Below are 21,158 nucleotides of genomic sequence, written 5' to 3'. Positions count from 1 at the left end.
AGGAGCAGGCCATCCCCATGTGCCGTAAGAAGAGCTGGCGGGGAAGGCGACCGGCCTGGCTGAACAGGGAGATTTTGCTGGGACTCAGGGAAAAGAGGAGAGTTTATCACCTCTGGAAGAAGGGGCAGGCAACTCACGAAGAGTACAAGGATCTCGTTAGGTCAAGCAGGGACAAAATTAGAAAGGCAAAAGCCCAGCTAGAGCTCAGTCTGGCCACGGTCGTAAAGGAAAACAAAAAATGCTTCTACAAATCTGTTAACAACAAAAAGAGAGGCAAGGAGAATCTCCATCCCTTACTGGATGTGGTGGGGAACATTGTCTTTAAGGATGAGGACAGCCGGCTGAATATGAGCCAGCAGTGTGCCCAGGTGGCCAAGAAGGCCAACAGCGTCCTGGCCTGTATCAGAAATAGTGTGGCCAGCAGGAGTAGGGAAGTGATTGTGCCCCTGTACTCGGCACTGGTGAGGCCGCACCTTGAATACTGTGTTCACTTTTGGGCCCCTCACTACAAGAAGGACATTGAGGTGCTGGAGCGTGTCCAGAGAAGGGCCACGAAGCTGGTGAGGGGTCTGGAGCACAAGTCTTCTGAGGAGCGGCTGAGGGAACTGGGGTGGTTTAGTCTGGAGAAGAGGAGGCTGAGAGGAGACCTTATCACTCTCTACAACTAGGACAAGAGGAAATGGCCTCAAGTTGCAGCAGGGGAGGTTTAGATTGGATATTAGGAAAAATTTCTTCACTGAGAGAGTGGTCAGGCATTGGAACAGGCTGCCCAGGGAGGTGGTGGAGTCGCCATCTCTGGAAGTGTTCAAAAAACGTGTGGATGTGGCGTTTCAGGACATGGTTTAGGGGACATGGTGGCGCTGGATTAATGGTTGGACTTGATGATCTTAAAGGTCCTTTCCAACCTAGTGATTCTGTGATTCTGTGATATCCTGACTGCCATGCTGCCTTCTGTTACCACCCAGGTATTTGCAAAATGCTGGTTAAAAAAGTGTAGTAACTTATGTATAGGTAGGCCCCAGATACAAGGATCACTTGATCATCTGTGGCCTGTGGTATGTTGAATGTAATTATAAAAGCCCCTTAAAATTTCTGAATCTCTTAAGAGAGAAATCTAAATAATGGATGGAGCACCTTATTTTTTCCCAGACTTGCTAATGATAGAAACATCTCTTAGTGAGCAAAGGATTTATCATAAGTGCAGAAGTTTCCTCATTTTGGGCTATTTGCTATGCTAAAACCCTTGGTTTAAATCTAGTCTACTGTAGATACAGTAATTTTACATCTGAAATTTTTCTACATACTTAGGAAGGGTGTGTAAGGTGTAAAAGGAATAATGCATTCCATTGGCCAAATCCACATATAGCTGAATGAATCCACATATATGAATCCAATTCATATAGCTTAACTAACTCAGTCAATTTACAGTAAATGACAAACCAGCCTGAGAAGTACACAGAAATATTGAAGAACTTCTATCTGTAATACTGTTCTATCCAGTTAGAGTGGAAATAAATGTAGTTATAGAAATAAAAACAGCAGAGAGGGAGAATCATCCACACTCTTTTTCCAAATACATATCCTTTTTATCAATAGTTATATACAATGGTTTTATTTTGCTAAAATAATGTATTTATTTTACAGAAAGGAAGCATACTTGTACTATTCTTGGCAAAATAATCAGGGGAAAAAAGAAAACAATGTCATTAAAAAATGCATACAAGCAAATATCAGTGACTATACTGACAAAATATTCCCAATATTTGAATTTTGACCTGTAAAAGAAACTCAGTATTTGTACAGACTTGGAAGGAAAGCAAAAGAGCCTCTAAGAAATGTGTGCAGAAGAATTGCTGTAGATTCACTTTTTTTAACTGCAGTTATCCATCAGAGCATGTTTACTAACCAAAGCATGTTCTCCCTTTTCCTACGTTTATCAAATGTTACTTTTACAATGAAATAATATTTTTCTCTAAATATTATAAGATTTTATTATTATGCTTACATGTTCATTCCAGGCATCCCTGGGCCACCTAAAGCATTCAGCAGGGGTCTCATTGCACCTCCATAGTTCTGCAATGATAACCAAGGGTCAGACTACCACAAAAAAACCCAAAACACAACCAAAGAGGAGGGGGAAAGAAAGGACAGCTGGTTAATGAAATCCTTATATAACTGCTGACTAGATAGGCCAATGTAATTAATTCTCTGAGGAGTTTTCATTCTTGACTTAAAAAAATAATACTGTTATCCCCAAGGAAGAAGAATTACATGTACTACTCAAACAATATAAACACACTAAGAATACTTAAAACGTCAATTGTTTCAGGAGGTATTATTCAGACATACAGAAATCAAGTAAAAGGCCAGTGAGGGGCAAGTTTTATAATTTCCTGAACATTTATACCAAGGAAACTCAATCTCAATAAGAAACCTGGACTGTTCTGAGATTTCTACATTATAAAATTTAAATGAAATTATTTTTAATGAGATTTTGCTAATGAATAGTGTATCAATAAATGCTTGGATGAAATTATACCACATGATATCACTTTTATAACATATAAAAAAACCATTACATCTATCTTCTAATTAGTCTATTCTAATAAATCTAAGGTAACTAATATGAAAATTATTTAATATGATAATGAATATAAAAATGCTAATAAGCATATTGCCCGAGGCCTATAAAATCAGAGTTTGTGCTTCGATAATATTAGGGCAAAAACCTAGCAACTGTACTATTTATACGAAAAAATAAATTATATCTCTTTTTATTTAAATTAAGGCAGAGCAACCTATCACACCTCACAAGCATAATTCACCCTTTAATCTCTGTTAATCCTGCTACATTTTTCTGATTTTCCAAAGAAATGGATAGCAGCTTATTCTCTAAAATGAACAGCTGTGCACTTTGAAGGAGGGGAAACACAGAATCATTAAGGTTGGAAAAGACCTTCAAGATCATCAAGTCCAACCGTTAACCCAACACCACCATGCCCACTAAACCATGTCCTGAAGTGCCACGCCCACACGTTTTTTGAACACTTCCAATGATGGTGACTCCACCACCTCCCTGGGCAGCCTGTTCCAATGCTTGACCAATCTCTCAGTGAAGAAATTTTTCCTAATATCCAATCTAAACCTCCCCTGGCACAACTTGAGGCCGTTTCCTCTCGTCCTATCTCTGGTTACTTGGGAGAAGAGACCAACACCCACCTCACCACAACCCCCTTTCAGGCAGTTGTAGAGAGCGATAAGGTCTCCCCTCAGCCTCCTCTTCTCCAGACTGAACAAGCCCAGTTCCCTCAGCCGCTCCTCATAAGACTTGTGCTCCAGATCCCTCACCAGCTTCATTGCCCTTCTCTGGACATGCTCCAGCACCTCAACGTCCTTCTTGTAGTGAGGGGCCCAAAAGGGAACACAGTATTTGAGGTGTGGCCTCACCAGTGCCAAGTACAGGGGCACAATCACTTCCCTATTCCTGCTGGCCACACTATTGCTGATACAGGCCAGGATGCTGTTGGCCTTCTTGGCCACCTGGGCACACTGCCGGCTCATATTCAGTCGGCTGTCAACCAGCACCCCCAGGTCCTTTTCTACCAGGCAGCTCTCTAGCCACTCCTCCCCAAGCCTGTAGCGTTGCATGGGGTTGTTGTGGCCGAAGTGCAGGACCCGGCACTTGGCCTTGTTAAACCTCATACAGTTGGCCTCTGCCCATCGATCCAGCCTGTCCAGATCCCTCTGCAGAGCCCTCCTACCCTCCAGCAGATCAACATTCCCACCCAACTTGGTGTCATCTGCAAACTTACTGAGGGAGCACTCGATTCCCTCATCCAGATCATCTATAAAGACATTGAACAAGGCCGGCCCCAGAACCGAGCCCTGGGGAACACCGCTTGCGACCGGCCACCAGCCGGATTTAACGCCGTTCACCACAACAATCTGGGCTCGGCCATGCAGCCAGTTCTTTACCCAGTGAAGAGTAAACCTGTCTAAGGCACGAGCCGCCAGTGTCTCCAGGAGAATGCTGTGGGAGACGCTGTCAAAGGCTTTACTAAAGTCCAGGGAGACAACGTTCACAGCCTTTCCCTCATCCACTAGGCGGGTCACCTGGTCATAGAAGGAGATCAGGTTGGTCAAGCAGGACCTGCCTTTTGTGAACCCATGCTGGCTGGGCCTGATCCCTTGGTTGTCCTGCAGATGCCCTGTGAGCACTCTCAAGACGAACCGCTCCATGATCTTCCCTGGTACCGAGGTCAGGCTGACAGGCCTGTAGTTCCCAGAATCCTCCTTCCGGTCTTTCTTGTAGGCGGGCGTCACATTGGCAAGCCTCCAGTCTTCTGGGACCTCCCCTGTTAACCAGGACTGCTGATAAATGATGGAGAGTGGCTTGGCAAGCTCCTCCGCCAGCTCTCTCACTACTCTCGGGTGGATCCCATCAGGCCCCATAGACTTGTGGGTGTCCAGGAGGCTTAGCAGATCCTTAATTGCTTCCTCCTGGATTATGGGCGGGTTACTGTGCTCTCCATCCCCATCTTCCAGCTCAGGGGGCTGAATTCCCTGCGGATACCTGGACTGGCTATTAAAGACTGAGGCAAAGAAGGCATTAAGTACCTCAACCTTGTCCTCATCCTTAAAGACAATGTTCCCCACCACATCCAGTAAGGGATGGAGATTCTCCTTGCCTCTCTTTTTGTTGTTAACAGATTTGTAGAAGCATTTTTTGTTTTCCTTTACGACCGTGGCCAGACTGAGCTCTAGCTGGGCTTTTGCCTTTCTAATTTTGTCCCTGCTTGACCTAACGAGATCCTTGTACTCTTCGTGAGTTGCCTGCCCCTTCTTCCAGAGGTGATAAACTCTCCTCTTTTCCCTGAGTCCCAGCAAAATCTCCCTGTTCAGCCAGGCCGGTCGCCTTCCCCGCCAGCTCTTCTTACGGCACATGGGGATGGCCTGCTCCTGTGCCTTTAAGATTTCCTTCTTGAAGACTGTCCAGCCTTCCTGGACCCCTTTGTCCTTCAGGACTGTCTCCCAAGGGACTCTCTCAACTAGTGACCTGAACAGGCCAAAGTCTGCCCTCCGGAAGTCCACGGTAGCAGTTTTGCTGACCCCCCTCCTTACTTCCCTCACAACTGAGAAATCTATCATGTCATGGTCGCTAAGCCCAAGACGGCCTCCGACCACCACATCTCTCACCAGTCCTTCTCTGTTTGTAAACAGCAGGTCCAGCAAGGCACCTCCCCTGGTGGGCTCACTCACCAGCTGTGTCAGGAAGTTATCCTCCACACACTCCAGGAACCTCCTAGACTGTTTCCTCTCTGCCGTGTTATACTTCCAGCAGATGTCCGGTAGGTTGAAGTCCCCCACAAGAACAAGGGCCAGCGAATGCGAGACTTCTGCCAGTCGCTTACAGAATGTTTCATCCGTCTCTTCATCCTGGTTGGGTGGTTTGTAACAGACTCCCAGCAGGATATCTGCCTCATTGGCCTTCCCCCTCATCCTTACCCACAAGCACTCTACTTGGTCTTCACAATCATTGATTTCTATTCAATGAAAACACTCCCTAACATACAGAGCCACCCCACCACCTCTCCTTCCCTGCCTATCCCTTCGGAAGAGCTTATAGCCATCCACTGCAGCACTCCAGTCATGAGAGTCATCCCACCATGTTTCTGTGATGGCGACTAAGTCATAGCTGTCCCGCTGCACAATGGCTTCCAGCTCCTCCTGTTTGGTGCCCATGCTGCGTGCATTGGTGTAGATGCACTTGAGCTGGGCTATCGATTTCACCCCCAACTCCAGCATGCCACCCCTAGGCTCATCTCTAGTGAGCCTGGTTTTATCCCCTTCCCCCTTCAAATCTAGTTTAAAGTCCTCTCGATGAGGCCTGCCAGCTCGTAAGCAAGAATCCTTTTGCCCCTTGGAGACAGTTGCACTCCATCTGTTGCCAGGAGGCCCGGTGCCGTGTAAACCACCCCATGGTCAAAAACCCCAAAATTCTGCTGACAGCACCAGTCTCTGAGCCACGTGTTAACCAGGTGTGCTTTCCTGTTCCTTTCAGCGTTCCTCCCCGCCACTGCAGGGATTGACGAAAACACTACCTGTGCTCCCACTCCATCGACCAGTTGCCCCAGTGCTCTGAAGTCCCTTTTAATTGCCTTTGGGCTTCTTAGTGCAACCTCATCGTTGCCAACCTGTAGGACCAACAGCAGGTAGTAATCAGTGGGCCAAACCAGACCAGGGAGTTTCCTGGTGACATCACCCCGGCCCCAGGGAGGCAGCAGACTTCCCTGTGGTTGGGTCTGGTCGGCATATTGGGCCCTCTGTAGCCCTCAGAAGGGAGTCGCCTACGACAATTACCCTCCTTTTTTTCTTAACAGAGGACGACTTGATGCGTGTGGCTGGCTGACTCACCCTAGGCAACCCCCTGGATGGACTTTCATCAAGGTCCTCATGTGCCTGGCCCTCAAGTTCCAGAGCCCCATACCTGTTGTGTGAGGGCAGCTGGGATGGTGAGGGAGGCCAGGAGGGGATTCGTCTGCTGCCCTGGGCAGGGACCTGCTTCCATTCTCCCTCATCTCTTAGGTCCCCTCCTTCTGCCCAGCAGCAAGAGGCCAGGGGATCCCCTGCTGCTTGTGGAGCCTCCACCAGCTGCCCCTGCCTCAGGGATGGCCGGGTGTGGCTCCACCAATCCATCTCCCTCTCACACTCCCTGATGCTCCTCAGCCTCTCCGCTCCCTCTTTCAGCTCTGCCCCCAGGCTGAACAGATCCCTCACCTGGTCGCACCGCACGCAGGTGGTGTCTCAGATGGTCTCTGGCACAAGCGACAGGCTCAGGCCCTGCCTGCAGCCGGACACTTGGACAGCCATGTGCTTGTGCACGAGCTTGGTCTAGGTCGCCACATTCCTTCTGGCCACGGCTTTCAGTCGAATGGAGACCATGGCTGGGCCTCTTCTGGGAGACTGATGGCCACTCGTCAGAGAGCATCTAGTGTTGGGGGGGACTGCACCCTGCCCGCACGCCTTCCCTGCACGAGCTGACGCGCAAACTGACACGCCATGTCCTTCTGACGCACCATGTCCCGTTTGGCCGCCCTGTTTGCCATGCTCCCTGGGGCTGCTCTTATACATGAGGGGCTTTGGCTGCTGCCGCTCTTGTCCTCGCCCACGCTGAGCCAGAGCTGCCGCTCGTCAGGAGCCCGCTCTGCTGGCCTGGGGGGGGTGGGGCACCCTCTCTCTCCCTGCACTGCCGCCTTCGCAGTTTTGCCACTTCAGGAAGGGTCCCCCAGCGCCATCCTCCGCCCTTCGCCTCGGTGGCTTGGTAAATCAAAAAATGATTTACTTCAAAAAAATCCTAAATCATTGTTGCTGTTTTCCACTACTAGAACTAATATGTTCTACTTACAGTATAAACTACATATATTATACTATAAACTATATGACTCAAGTTTATGGGTGTTCTCTATATTGGTCAGATTCACAAATCCATGTGTAAAATGAAGTCATGAAGACCTGGGAGAAATCCAACAATAGGATTCAAAGTATTGTTCTGGTGCTGTATACGTGGAGTGATACGAGACATTCAGTTACCTAGAACTAATCTAGAACTACAAGAGGGTGTTCTGTTGCTGCAAATAAAACCCCCACACTTATAAATTCATTCATTATTAGAAACTCCACAAAGTCTTCTATAGATAGCTGGTTTGCAATAATAGGTCCAAAGGATGCAAACTGATGTTGTCTTCTAGATCCAACTATGCCATCTGAAGACAGTATTATACATAGTGGCTAGTCATCAAGCATTACTCATTCCTGTCTTTTTTTGTAGTGATGGCAGACTGATTGGTGTGCATGCTCAGGCAAAAGTCAGCCAGATTAACACAAACCACCTGTTTAACTGGAGTTATAGATAATTTTAAAAAGGAAGATAAAAAGAGAAGATCACGTTTGAGACCACCTGAGGAACTTGAACACACACAAGTCTATGGGACCTGACGAGATGCATCCCAGAGTCCTGAGGGAATTGTCTGACATACGTAGTTGCCAAACCACTCTCCATGATATCTGGAAAGTCCTGGCAGTCAGGTGAAGTCCCTGGAGACTGGAAAAAGGGAAACATTGCACCCATTTTTAAAAAAAAGTACCAAGGAGGACCCTGGGAACTACCGACCCATTAGCCTCACCTCTGTTCCTGGGAAGATGTGCCATGGAACAGATCCTCCTAGCAGCTATGCTAAGGCACATGGAGGACAGGGAGGTGAATCGAGGCAGCCAGCATGGCTTCAGCAAGGGCAAGTCCTGCCTGACCAACCTAGTGGCCTTCTATGATGGGGTGACCACATCAGTGGACAAGGGAAGAGCTATGGATGTCATCTATCTAAATTCTGTAAGGCCTTTGACACGGTCCCCCATGACATCCTTCTCTCTAAATTGGAGAGAGATGGATTTGATGGGTGGACTGTTGGATGGATTGGGAATTGGCTGAATGGTTGCATCCAGATGGTAGTGGTCAACGGCTCAATGTCCAGATGGAGATCAGCAACGAGTGGAGTCCCTGAGGGGTCCATATTGGGACCAGTACTCTTTAATATCTTCATCAATGACATAGTGGGATCGAGTGCACCCTCAGCAAGTTTGCCGACGACACCAAGCTGAGTGGTGCAGTTGATTCACTTGAGGGACGAGATGCCATCCAGAGGGTCTTGGACAAGCTTGAGGAATGGACCCGTGTGAACCTCAGGAGGTTCAACAAGGCCTCCTGCACCTGGGTGGGCACAACCCCTGGTATCAGTACAGGCTGGGATGAAGGGATTGAGAGCAGCTCTGCCAAGAAGGACTTGGGGGTACTGGTGAATGAAAAGCTGGACATGAGCCAGCAATGTGCACTCAGAGCCCAGAAGGCCAACCGTGTCCTGGGCTGCATCCAAAGCAGCGTGGCCAGCAGGTCAAGGGAGGTGATTCTGCCCCTCTACTCTGCTCTGGTGAGACCCCACCTGGAGTACTGCGTCCAGCTCTGGAGCCCTCAGCGCAGGAAAGACATGGATCTGTTGGAGCAGGTCCAGAGGAGGCCACCAAAATGATCAGAGGGATGGAACACCTCTGATGTGAGGACAGGCTGAGAGAGTTTAGGTTTTTTCAGCTTGGAGAAGAGAAGGCTCCGGGGAGACCTTATCGCGGCCTTTCAATATATAAGAAGGGGCTTATAAGATGGAGTTTTTTTACCAGGACCTGTAGTAACAGGACAAGGGATATCAGTTTAAACTGAAAGAGGGTAGATTTAGACTAGATAGAAGGAAGAAACTTTTCACAATGAGGGTGGTGAGACACTGGCCCAGGTTGCCCAGAGAGGTGGTAGATGCCCCATCCCTGGAAACATTCCAGGTCAGGTTGGACAGGGCTCTGAGCGACCTGACCTAGTTGAAGATGTCCCTGCTCACTGCAGGGGGGTTGGACTAGATAACCTTCAAAGGTCCCTTCCAACCCAAACTATTCTATTATTCTATGATTCTATGAATTTTGCCTGACATAGATTAGAGGATGCTCACAGTAACAACTCCTCTGTCAGAACTGTAGGGCAGTAACTGGTGGGTAGCCAAAGCAGCTAGGCACAGTAACATCTTCAGTTGGCACTACTGGATCTGGAAGAGGATACAGTCTTACTGTAACGAAACATTAGTTCTGTATCTATTTTATTTCATTTTCACATCTTGATTTGGAGGGCTGAGCTATTCTCCTTATTTGTTCTGTCTGGTATCTCCCCTCTTTACTTTAGTTCAAGAATCATTTGTCTGGACCTGGGTTAAAAATCTTTATGGAGTCCTGCAGGGCTAGAAGAATTCTACTCAAATGTACTTCTTGGTCATTAAATAGTTTCATTAAGGCTACTGATATATAGGTTCCTTCAGCTGCAGCTATGCTCTCTGCAGAAGTTATTGCCCTAATCTGTTCCTTACAAATTTTTAATCAAAGTCACCATCTCCACTGTTTATCTGGTGGTTGAGTTGTTGGTAAAAGTGCTCCCTAACTTCTGGTGGTCAAAATAAGCCATATTAGCCAATATTTATTTTTTTAATATTTAAGATTAGCCAATTGTTTTTGACTAGAATGCATTAGGGAGCATGTGAGAAGCTCACCAGCAGAGGGGACTTGGAATAAGTAGCCAGTCACAGATTGTAGGTAGCAGCCTGTTCAGCTGGCATAACTGTAGCTTGAAAAAGCCTGAACCAAAGCCTTTGGAGCTTTTCAAAGACTCAAGCATTTACAACTGTATACCACTTTTTTCTTTAAGTTATTTAATTTGAAACAGTCTAGAATCATAAAATATAAAACTGAGGTAACTTTTCTGGTTTTGGAGGACTTAAGTCACACTATGTATGTCTTTACACTGAAAAAAATTGTTTAGAGTCATGGTTTATATTGACATAAGAATATGACACAATCATATAGGCATCAAAGCATTTCTACTGGTAGTAGTTTATATCAGTTGGGAAACAAACATATAAATGTTATACTTGATATATAAGCATTTCTATACCAGCACAACAAGAGTTTCCCATTTACTGCCTGTGAAGCAAGGCAGCAGGTTGGTTCTTGCAATTCAAGGTTGCTTTGCTCCTTGAAAACAGAGCTAGAGAGATGCTTATGACTGATAAGGATGAGAAATGGCAGCGTGAACTTCAAATTTTACATTACAATCTCTCTGGCACTCAACAAAAATCTAGATCAATAGTGGATGAAGAAAAATCTTTAAAGAATATTTTTGGGATTTTTTCCTACAAAGAGTTTGACTAACTTAATTGTATTAGATTAATTCTTCCCTCCTAAACAGTGTAATCAATTAGGTTGGGAGGATAAGGAAACACCTACTCAGTCCTTGAGCTCCTTTAAAGATCTTGGCCTTTAGTTATAACATACACTCTCTGGGGAAAAAACATAACTTTTCTGAAATAAACAAGTTACTTAAGGAAGTTTTAATTTCAACTGTTAATCAAAATAACTTATTCTTGAATTTGAGACTTTGTACAGCTGCAACTCAGAATTAATTCTATAAAAGAGATAAAATTTATTTTAAAAAGGGATTAGAAGAACAGGTCCTGGCATATTCTATCTTCAACTCACAGAAAGCCAGAGTAATATAGTATAAGTACAGATCCTGTCAATAAAAAGAGATATATATCCATGGAAGGTACCTGTGGTCCTAAAGGAATCATTCCTCTTGGAGGAGTCATTCTCTGCATTGGCCCACCCATGTTTGGATGCCCTGGAAAGAAAATTATGCAGCTTAAACAGCTATACAATATACAAGCATCTTCTAAAACAACTTTAGGGCTGGTATCAACCCCCAGGGCTCAGTAATGGGGCCGGTCTTGTTCAATATCTTTATAGATGATCTGGATGAGGGGATCGAGTGCTCCCTCAGTAAGTTTGCAGATGACGCCAAGTTGGGTGGGAGCGTTGATCTGCTGGAGGGTAGGAGGGCTCTGCAGAGGGATCTGGACAGGCTGGATCGATGGGCAGAGGTCAACTGTATGAGGTTTAATAAGGCCAAGTGCCGGGTCCTACACTTGGGTCATAACAACCCCATGCAAAGCTACAGGCTTGGGGAGGAGTGGCTAGAGAGCTGCCCGGCAGAAAAGGACCTGGGGGTGCTGGTTGACAGCCGGCTGAATATGAGCCAGCAGTGTGCCCAGGTGGCCAAGAAGGCCAACAGCGTCCTGGCCTGTATCAGCAATAGTGTGGCCAGCAGGAGTAGGGAAGTGATTGTGCCCCTGTACTCGGCACTGGTGAGGCCGCACCTCAAATCCTGTGTTCCCTTTTGGGCCCCTCACTCCAAGAAGGACAGTGAGTTGCTGGAGCGTGTCCAGAGAAGGGCAACGAAGCTGGTGAGGGGTCTGGAGCACAAGTCTTCTGGGGAGCGGCTGAGGGAACTGGGGTTGTTTAGTCTGGAGAAGAGGAGGCTGAGGGGACATCTCATCTCTCTCTACAACTACCTGAAAGGGGGTTGTGGCGAGGTGGGTGTTGGTCTCTTCTCCCAAGTAACCAGCGATAGGATGAGAGGAAATGGCCTCAAGTTGCGCCAGGGGAGGTTTAGATTGGATTTTAGGAAAAATTTCTTTACAGAGAGAGTGGTCAAATATTGGAACAGGCTGCCCAGGGAGGTGGTGGAGTCACCATCTCTGGAAGTGTTCAAAAAACATGTAGACGTGGCACTTCAGGACATGGTTTAGTGGGCATGGTGATGTTGGGTTAACGGTCGGACTTTATGATCTTGAAGGTCTTTTCCAACCTTAATGATTCTGTGTGATTCTGTGTGATTTAACAAATAATCCCTTAGTTTAACAAAGAGTTTACAAATTTGCAGTAAGCTTTGAAACGTAAAGACACAAGTTTGAGATCATAGTACTTTTGAACATGCCAAATAATTATTTCACGCTTCACCTTGCTGCCGTGTTGGGTCCATCCCACTAGGCAATAATGGCTGACTTCCTGGGACACCTCCAAGTGCCTGCAGGCGTAGAAACAGTATTAAGAGGAGATAATACACTATAATTTGTGTTAAACATATAATACAAGTATTTTGGTTTTAATTCTCAGATTTTTCTTCAGAATCAAGAGCAATCTGGAAGAGTTAACTCTCCTAAATGCCTAAGACCCTGATTATGGATTTGCGCAAACAAAATCTTGGTCTTCCATGGAATTATGTATAAATAATCTCCAAAATATATTTTTGCCTAATTTTCTTTCTTTTTTCCCCAATTCTTCCTTTAATTTACCTTACCTATTTTTTAACCTCAGAACATTACCTATTTCTTGATTTCCTGGTAATTTATCCGAAGGTTAAATTTCTACAGTTTTTCATTTTAACCGTTATTTTAACATCTTCCTTTAATAGTCCAGAATGTGAAGATTGTGATCTTCTCTGAGAATGAACCATAAATGAGCCAACTTCACAGCATTCAAACTGTAAATTAGGGCTGTGATATGAGTGATATTTTAGCTTCCACTCTGCCTTACTCTTGAAGGATATCAACACGAAAATAAGCTTATTATTCATCTACAGGAGAGTAGTACAAGAGTCATAAAACTTGCTCCTAAATCTTGCCTTCAAGCATGAAGATATATTGTGTTACCTCACCTCTGATCCAAATCAAACGTATTATTTTTAAATCCTGTCCTGGTTTCAGCCAGGGTAGAGTTAATTTTCTTCATAGAAGCTAGTGTGAGGCTGTGCTTTGGATTTGGGATGAGAAAATGTTGATAATGTGCTGATGTTTTGGGTTGTTGCTAAGCAGTCAAGGACAGTCCAGCTTCTCGTGCTGGCCTGCAGCGAGCAGGCTGGGGGTGCACGGGGAGCTGGGAGGGGACACAGCCAGGACAGCTGACCCAGACTGGCCAGAGATATTCCCTACCATATAACGTCATGCTCAGTATATAAAGCTGGGACGAAGAAGAAGGAAGGGGTGGAGGGACGTTCGGAGTGATGGTGTCTGTCTTCCCAAGAAACCATTACGCGTGATGGAGCCCTGCTTCCCTGGAGATGGCTGAACACCTGCCTGCCCATGGGGAGTGGTGAATGAATTCCCTGTTTTTCTTTGGTTGCGTGCACGGCTTTATCTCAAACTGTCTTTATCTCAACCCATGAGTTTTCTCACTTTTACTCGTCCGATTCTATCTTCTGTCCCAACATGGGGGAGTGAGCAAGCGGCTGCGTGGGGCTTAGTTGCCGGCTGGGGCTAAACCACGACAAATCCACAGTTTTTTATCTGCCCTTTGAGTTTATAGTAACCTTTAGGTTTAAGGCTAATTTCTAGTCTCTTATCTATAGTTTAGTCAACTAGAAAAATGTTGTTGTAAATGGATCTTTGTAGCTGATCCATAAAGTGCTATTTAATATTTCAGAATAACAACACATTTTCAGTAAAAATGTATCTGGAGTAAATAAATCTGGTATTATGAAAGTAATCTACTCAGGCAATACAGTTATTCCTCACTGAGGGAATGGTTCGGTTACTCTTGACTTGGAAATACTGTGGTAGTTTGGGATATATATACAAAGGGGAACCATCTGCAAATACTGCAAGGTTTATTTCCACAAGAGGTAGGAAATTCAAAATTAAGATCCACATTGTTACCTCATTTTAACACCTACTCCAAAGGTATTCTATTGTAGTATTTATGGAATATATATTAATCTGAGACTACATAATTTAAATGAGAATTTTATATTTACTTCAGTGGCTCCAAGTCAGGACAATATGCAAGAACAACACATGAAATACACAGAGACGTGCCAAATACTAGTGAAGCAAAAACTGTTCATTTCTGTCAGATGACAGGTGATAAATAAGGGCAAGGAGGGAGGAACTGCTGTATGCCCATTTGACTGAAGACTTAACTCATGTAGTAATTAGTATGGATAGTTACACAAGAGACTGCAGTTCCTTCCCAGTGTATCATATTATTTTTCAAGAAAACTGCACAGCACAATGCATTGCCAAGAGCAGATGCTCTTGTAGAAGTAGATGAGACTAGTACTCACTAGGTGCATTAGTGCAATACTCAGTATATGCGAACTTTCCTTGCTAAAAAGCTTAAAACTAGCTCAGCTATCCTTACACAGCACTGCACTGTGCTGTGTATGCATGCCCTTTGTTATACTTCCTTGCATAAAAAATATAATCCCTACTGAAATGCATTAAGGGATTGATTTATAGTTACAGTGAGAACTTTAACTCTGATTTTTACTGACCTTCATGTAATCAAAATTTCAACCTTAAAGCTGCATTACAATAGTTTATTAGTTCCACACACTGCCCATATATACTGTAACTTACAGTATGGCAGCATTACCCAAAGCAGTAATTCATGAATGCAGCACAATTGTAAATGAATTGCAAGAGCTGTAATTCACTAAGATTATGTTACAGCTCTAATCTGAAAATAATGTAATGTACAGACAAAAATAGCTGAAAAGTAGTTCTGAAACTAAAACTGCAGGTTGGTAGCACTTTTATAGCATTTACCACATCCAGTTTTTACCTGCCAGTATTAATACAATTCAGAAATGTAGAAAGAGAAATAAAAAAAATAAAAGCCAAATGCTTGTGTATCTTTGGCTAATATTATTGAAAGGTGCAAAAAGCAGGAAGATATCTGATACTGAGCTACAGTATATCTATAACAAATATTTAACTAAAGTCCTATTATTGCACTCTTATATTGTCCCTTGATGATCACTTCAGGAATGTTGTCACCTATTTCCCTTCTGAGAAAGTAGCTATGCTATAGATAACTTAACCTGCTCTCAAATATCATCAAGAGGAACATTTGAAGAAGTCTTGCAACCTGAAGTGTCCAGCTCACTAAAATTTAAACTTCAACTTTCTGGCAATGTTGTGCCAGTGCTCAAGATCATTTTGTTGACATTGTGCCATACAGACATAAACAATAGCCAGAACTGAGGTTGGAGCAGAAGAGTCTCCTCATCAAGCTGTGACAGCAAGAAAAGCAGTCCTGGAAGTCTAAGCTGCACAAAAAAACCCGTATTCCAGCTATCCTATCAACCTTTCCCAATCTTTTAGTTGACTCAGTTTCACTTTCAGAGCTCATCTGATAATTTCTATCTGCTTATCTCTAACTTTTCATCTGCTAACTACTGTGTTCTCATCTATCTACACTAAGGAGACCAAAAACATAAAAATTTGTATAAATGCAAAAGTTATCTGCTTCCATAATCATCTTTTCACATATAGGCCAATAAAGGTCTCTGCTGACAAACAGCAGCTCATTACTCATTCTGTAAGAGGCACAGTGTACTTTATGATATCTTTACCTCACCAATAATCTCCATAACTGCAAAGGAGAAATACTTTACACATCTAACAAGGAATAGGAGGGAGTGATGCATTTTATGCATAACTAAGTAAAAAAATCCTCAGTGATAACTGCTTAATGTGGTTAGGAAAGTTTACAGAATATAACAACCATGGAGACATTCTGCTGCCTTCTCAGAGGAGACAGCACTGATTGGCTAAGGTTAATGAAGCACTGCACAAGACAACTATATTCTCCCTCTGTAGACAGGCTTAATGCACAATAAATTTTGAGATGTAGGCACTAATTAAGCATAGGAAAGTGAGCTGTGTGGTGTATCTTATCACACACCATATCAAAATAACCATTTAATGGTCAGACAAAATGGGGTAGAGAGAAACTAAGTGAGTCCTGTATATCAGAGAAATTGGTAGCCAACGAGAGAACATTCCCTGTTCTCAATACTGTACCATGTCCCTGGAACACAAATGTGAATCAGTGATAAATTCTTACCTGATTGGGTATTCTTAAAGGTGGTCTTGGACCTCCAGGGTATCGAGGGGACATGAAAGGCTATGGAAAAAAAAGTAGTGCTGAATAATTCAAGATAGCTTGTAAATACTGTGTTGAGTCATTGGGCATATGGCTTGTGTCATGCTCAAACCTCAGGAATCCAGCTTACATGCTTCCACAGAGCATCCAGTACATTATTCTGCAATGTTTAGCTATAACTAAATAATTTTAAAGATTCTTAGTGTATCTATCTACATAGATTATTTTAAAATATATTATCTATCTACATACATTATTTTAAAATATAAGATTTTGCTACAGCTATTGTGTAGGCAGATATACACAACTTAATGCATCAACCATGAAGAATAAGAAAACATTTAGATCATATAATCACACATCTAATTTTTTGACTGCATAAGGGGGAATGCAAAAGAAAAATGTTTTTGGAAGACTCAAGAGGTAAATAGCAGCATAATAATTAGCAAATATTTTCCCTTCGCTTTTTTATAATAATACAGTAAAATACATGTATTGGGTTTGCATGGCAAGGTTTTGATAGCGGGGGGACTACAGGGGTGGCTTCTGTGAGAAGCTGCTAGAAGCTTCCCCTATGCCCGATAGAGCCAATGCCAGATGACTCCAAGACGGACCCACCACTGGCCAAGGCCAAGCCAATCAGTGACGGTGGTAGCACCTCTGTGATAACATATTTAAGAAGGGGAAAAAAACCCCAGCACGCAGCAATTGCAGTGGGAGAGAGGAGTGAGAATATGTGAAAGGAACAACTCTGCAGACACCAAGGTCAGTGAAGAAGGAGGGGCAGGAGGTGCTCCAGGTGCCGGAGCAGAGATTCCCCTGCAGCCCGTGGGGAAGCCCATGGTGAGGCAGGCTGTGCCCCTGCAGCCCATGGAGCTCCATGCTGGAGCAGATCTCCACCTGCAGCCCGTGGAGGATGCCACACCGGAGCAGGTGGATGCACCTCAAGGAGGCTGTAACCCCATGGAGAGCCGGTGCTGGAGCAGGATCCTGGCAGGACCTGTGGACCTGTGGTGAGAGGACCCCATGGGGGACCCACACTGGAGCAGTCTTCCTGAAGGACTGCATCCCGTGGGAGGGACCCCACGCTGGAGCAGGGGAAGAGTGTGAGGAGTCCTCCCCCTGAGGAGGAAGGAGCAGCAGAAACAATGTGTGATGAACTGACCGCAACCCCCATTCCCCGTCCCCCTGCGCCGCTCGGGGGGGAGGGGGTAGAAAAATCAGGAGTGAAGCTGAGCCTGGGAAGAAGGGAGGGGTGGGGGAAAGATGTTTTAAGATTTCATTTTACTTCTCATTATCCCTACTCTGATTTGATTGGCAATTAATTAAATTAATTTCCCCAAGTCAAGTCTGTCTGGCCCGTGACAGTAATTGCTGTATGATCTCTCCCTGTCCTTATCTCGACCCACAAGCTTCTCCTTACATTTTCTCTCCCCTGTCCAGCTGAAGAGGGGAGTGACAGAGCGGCTTTGGTGGGCACCTGGCATCCAGCCAGGCTCAACCCACCGCAATACAATACAAGATTTAACCTGCGAGGGCATGGATTTCAAGTTTATGTCATAAGTATCTAGAACTTTGGTGGTGATGGATCTAGAACTTTTGGTGGTCGTGAACTATATTAACTCAGTATTGTGCTCCTTCCATCCCTCCACACATAGCTTCATGCTCATTACAACTCTTCCTCTCTCAAAACGAAACATCCACTCAGTTCTCATAGCATCCTGCACTTTGTGAGATTCTAGTGGCTCTTCACTACTACTATACTACTTTGTAGCCTATAAAAAAGTTCAATCCCTTAAACTAGGTCCAGAAATAAATGATAAACAAATGGTAGCATCAGCAAATAGCTTTAACATCTCTACTTGTTCCATCTCAAAGTGTGACAACAATCTAGAAATCTAAAAAGCAGGGAGATCAGTGGCAAGTTCCAGATCTACAGGAAAAAGGCACAAACATCTGACCAAACATATGATGAAGAGGATTATTTTGGCAAGCAAACATACCTACAATTCCAGAAGAAAATTGAGACTAAGTGTACACTTTGACACTGAATACAGTGACAAAAAAGACTGTTTCCTTTAAGAGCCTGAGGGGAAAAAACGTTTCCATGAGGTTTTCTCTCAAACTTTCTACTAATACACTAGCATCTTCTCTCCTGTGCCTAAATTACTGGGCACTGAGAAAGCAAAAGTGCCATAAAACTTTATATTATGAAACAGTAGCTCACTTCCATTCATGAAACTGCCTAGCAGTCATAGGAGAAACGAGAGATATAAAAGAAAGGAGTCTTATAGAACTTCCCAAGAGAAATCTCTTATGATGAATGAACTATTGCAGAAAACCACTCTTTGGGATCTCTTGGAAATAAAACAAATGTACATAACCAGAAGCCATCTCCTCTGCTATAGCTAAGGAACACAAACAGGTCACTAAAACTCTATGGTCAACATAATTGCTTCATGAAGGAATGGCATATTTGGGCTCTGTCAGCTGTACTGTGTTATAAATGAAAATGTCAGTTATCATCATTATTAGTAATACATGCAAAAATATTAGTAATATCTACCAGCGTAATTACGTTACTAATGATTAGTAATATTTTTCACATGATCTGCAGAAAAAAATAAACTGAACCTTTCACATGTCAGGATCAGATGAAAGCTGTAATAATAATTGTCTACATAAACACATGTTCCAATAAGATGCTAGAAAAAAAATTACAATACAGAGAGTTTATAAATTGGAGAATAAACGTTAAATGACAGTTGTGAAAAGATTACATTAGTGTGATGGTTTTGTCTGGGATGAGCATTTTTGTGGCCCTCCTCTGGACCCAATCCAACAGGTCCATGTCTTTCCTGGGCTGAGGGCTCCAGAGCTGGATGCAGTACTCCAGGTGGGGTCTCACCAGAGTGGAGTAGAGGGGCAGAATCACCTCCCTCGACCTGCTGGCCACGCTGCTTTGGGTGCAGCCGAGGATATGGTTGGCCTTCTGGGCTGCGAGGGCACATTGCTGGCTCATGTCCAGCTTTTCATCCACCGGTACCCCCAAGTCCTTCTTGGCAGGGCTGCTCTCAATCCCTTCATCCCCCAGCATGTGCTGATACCAGGGGTTGCCCTGACCCAGGTGCAGGTGGCCTTGTTGAACCTCATGAGGTTCACATGGGCCCATTCCTTGAGCTTGTCCAGGTCCCTCTGGATGGCATCCTGTCCCTCAGGTGTGTCAACTGCACCACTCAGCTTGGTGTTGTCAGCAAACTTGCTGAGGGTGCACTCGATCCCTCTATGTCATTGACGAAGATATTAAAGAGTACTGGTCCCAATATGGGCTCCTGAGGTACACCACTCATCACCGATCTCCATCTGTACAGTGTTGACCACTACCCTCTGGATGCGACCATCCCACCAATTCCTCATCCATCCAACAGTCCACCCATCAAATCCATATCTCTCCAATTTAGAGAGAAGGATGTTGTGGGGGACTGTGTCAAAGGCCTTACAGAAGTCCAGATAGACGACATCCGTAGCTCTTCCCTTGTCCATTGATGTGGTCCCTCCATCATAGAAGGCCACTAGGTTGGTCAGGCAGGACTTGCCCTTGGAGAAGCCATGCTGGCTAGTCCCGAATCACCCCCCTGCCCTCCATGTGCCTTAGCATAGCTTCTAGGAGGATCTCTTCCATGATCTTCCCAGGCACAGAGGTGAGGCTGACTGGTCGGTAGTTTCCAGGGTGTGGAGTGATAGGGCACGGACTCTGGGGCGGTTTCAGGCCAAAGGCCTTTATTGCTACAAGTGTCTGCTTTTTATGCAGTTACAGCTCTTTCACGTGCCACAAAATACGTCCTAGCTGGTTACCACACACAGTCCACGCGCTTCTCACACAGTCAGGATTTGCTGCCTGCAGGTGTCAACACACTCCTTTACTTCCTCTTAGTTGTTTACCACAGCTCCTTCTCCTCAAGGCTGAGCCCGGCAGGTGTCCAGCTGTTTACCAGATTCTCAGTGCCACAGCTCCTTCTCACCAGGGTCCCCCTTTCTATCCTTTTTAAAAATGGGTGCAACGTTTCCCTTTTTCCAGTCACCGGGGACTTCACCTGACTGCCATGAGAATGTATTGGATAGTGTGAGGCCTGAGCATGGCTTAAATGGTATGGAATAATGGGTGGAGTATGTGCTGGTTTTGGCTGGGATAGAGTTAATTTTCTTCATAGTAGCTTGTATGGGGCTATGTTTTGCGTTTGTGCTGAAAACAGTGTTGATAACACAGGGATGTTTTCGTTATTGCTAAGCAGTGCTGACATAGAGTCATGGCCTTTTGTGCTCCTCAAATCGCCCCGCCAGTGAGTAGCCTAGGGGTGCACGGGAAGTTGGGAGGGGACACAGCCAGGACAGTTGACCCCAACTGACCAAAGGGATATTCGAGACCATATGACATCAGGCTCAGGTATAAAGTAGGGGGAAGGTTGGCGAGGGGGCCACTGCTCAGGGAGTGTCTGAGCATCAGTCCATTGGTGGTGAGCAATTGTTTTCATTTGCATCACTTGTCTTTCTTGGGTTTTATTTCTCTCTCTCTTTGTTATTTTCCTTTTCATTAAAATTTATTATTGCTAATTATTGTTATTAGTATTATTCTTATCTCAACCCATGAATTTTCTCACTTTTACCCTTCCAATTCTCTTCCCCCCATTCTGCTGGGCCAGAGTGAGCAAGTGGGTGTGTGGTGCTTAGTTGTTGGCTGGGGTTAAACAACAACAATTAGTAAAAAGAGCCTTTGAAATAATGTGCCATAAAAA

General features: G+C 44.7%; 1 protein-coding gene across 28 annotated transcripts in view; it reads right to left on the bottom strand.

Annotated features, from left to right (window-relative positions):
- The window catches only part of LOC309415090 (single-stranded DNA-binding protein 2-like), a gene marked incomplete at both ends in the record, with an annotated part of 232,259 nt that overhangs the window by 50,788 nt on the left and 160,313 nt on the right, over positions 1–21,158 (bottom strand). For 13 of the 28 annotated variants that reach the window (XM_082012527.1, XM_082012528.1, XM_082012511.1 and 10 more), the window contains 4 exons: positions 2,006–2,073; positions 11,190–11,260; positions 12,439–12,505; positions 16,327–16,386. In XM_082012527.1, the coding sequence (XP_081868653.1) occupies positions 2,006–2,073; positions 11,190–11,260; positions 12,439–12,505; positions 16,327–16,386 (266 nt within the window). Of the gene's footprint in view, positions 1–2,005; positions 2,098–11,189; positions 11,261–12,438; positions 12,506–16,326; positions 16,387–21,158 lie in introns of all 28 variants that reach the window. The other 15 variants (XM_082012506.1, XM_082012517.1, XM_082012508.1 and 12 more) reach the window with 6 other exon arrangements.

Source organism: Phaethon aethereus (genome assembly GCF_964289735.1).
Source record: "Phaethon aethereus genome assembly, chromosome: W".
NCBI lineage: Eukaryota > Metazoa > Chordata > Aves > Phaethontiformes > Phaethontidae > Phaethon > Phaethon aethereus.
This window is presented reverse-complemented; position numbering and strand designations above follow the sequence as displayed.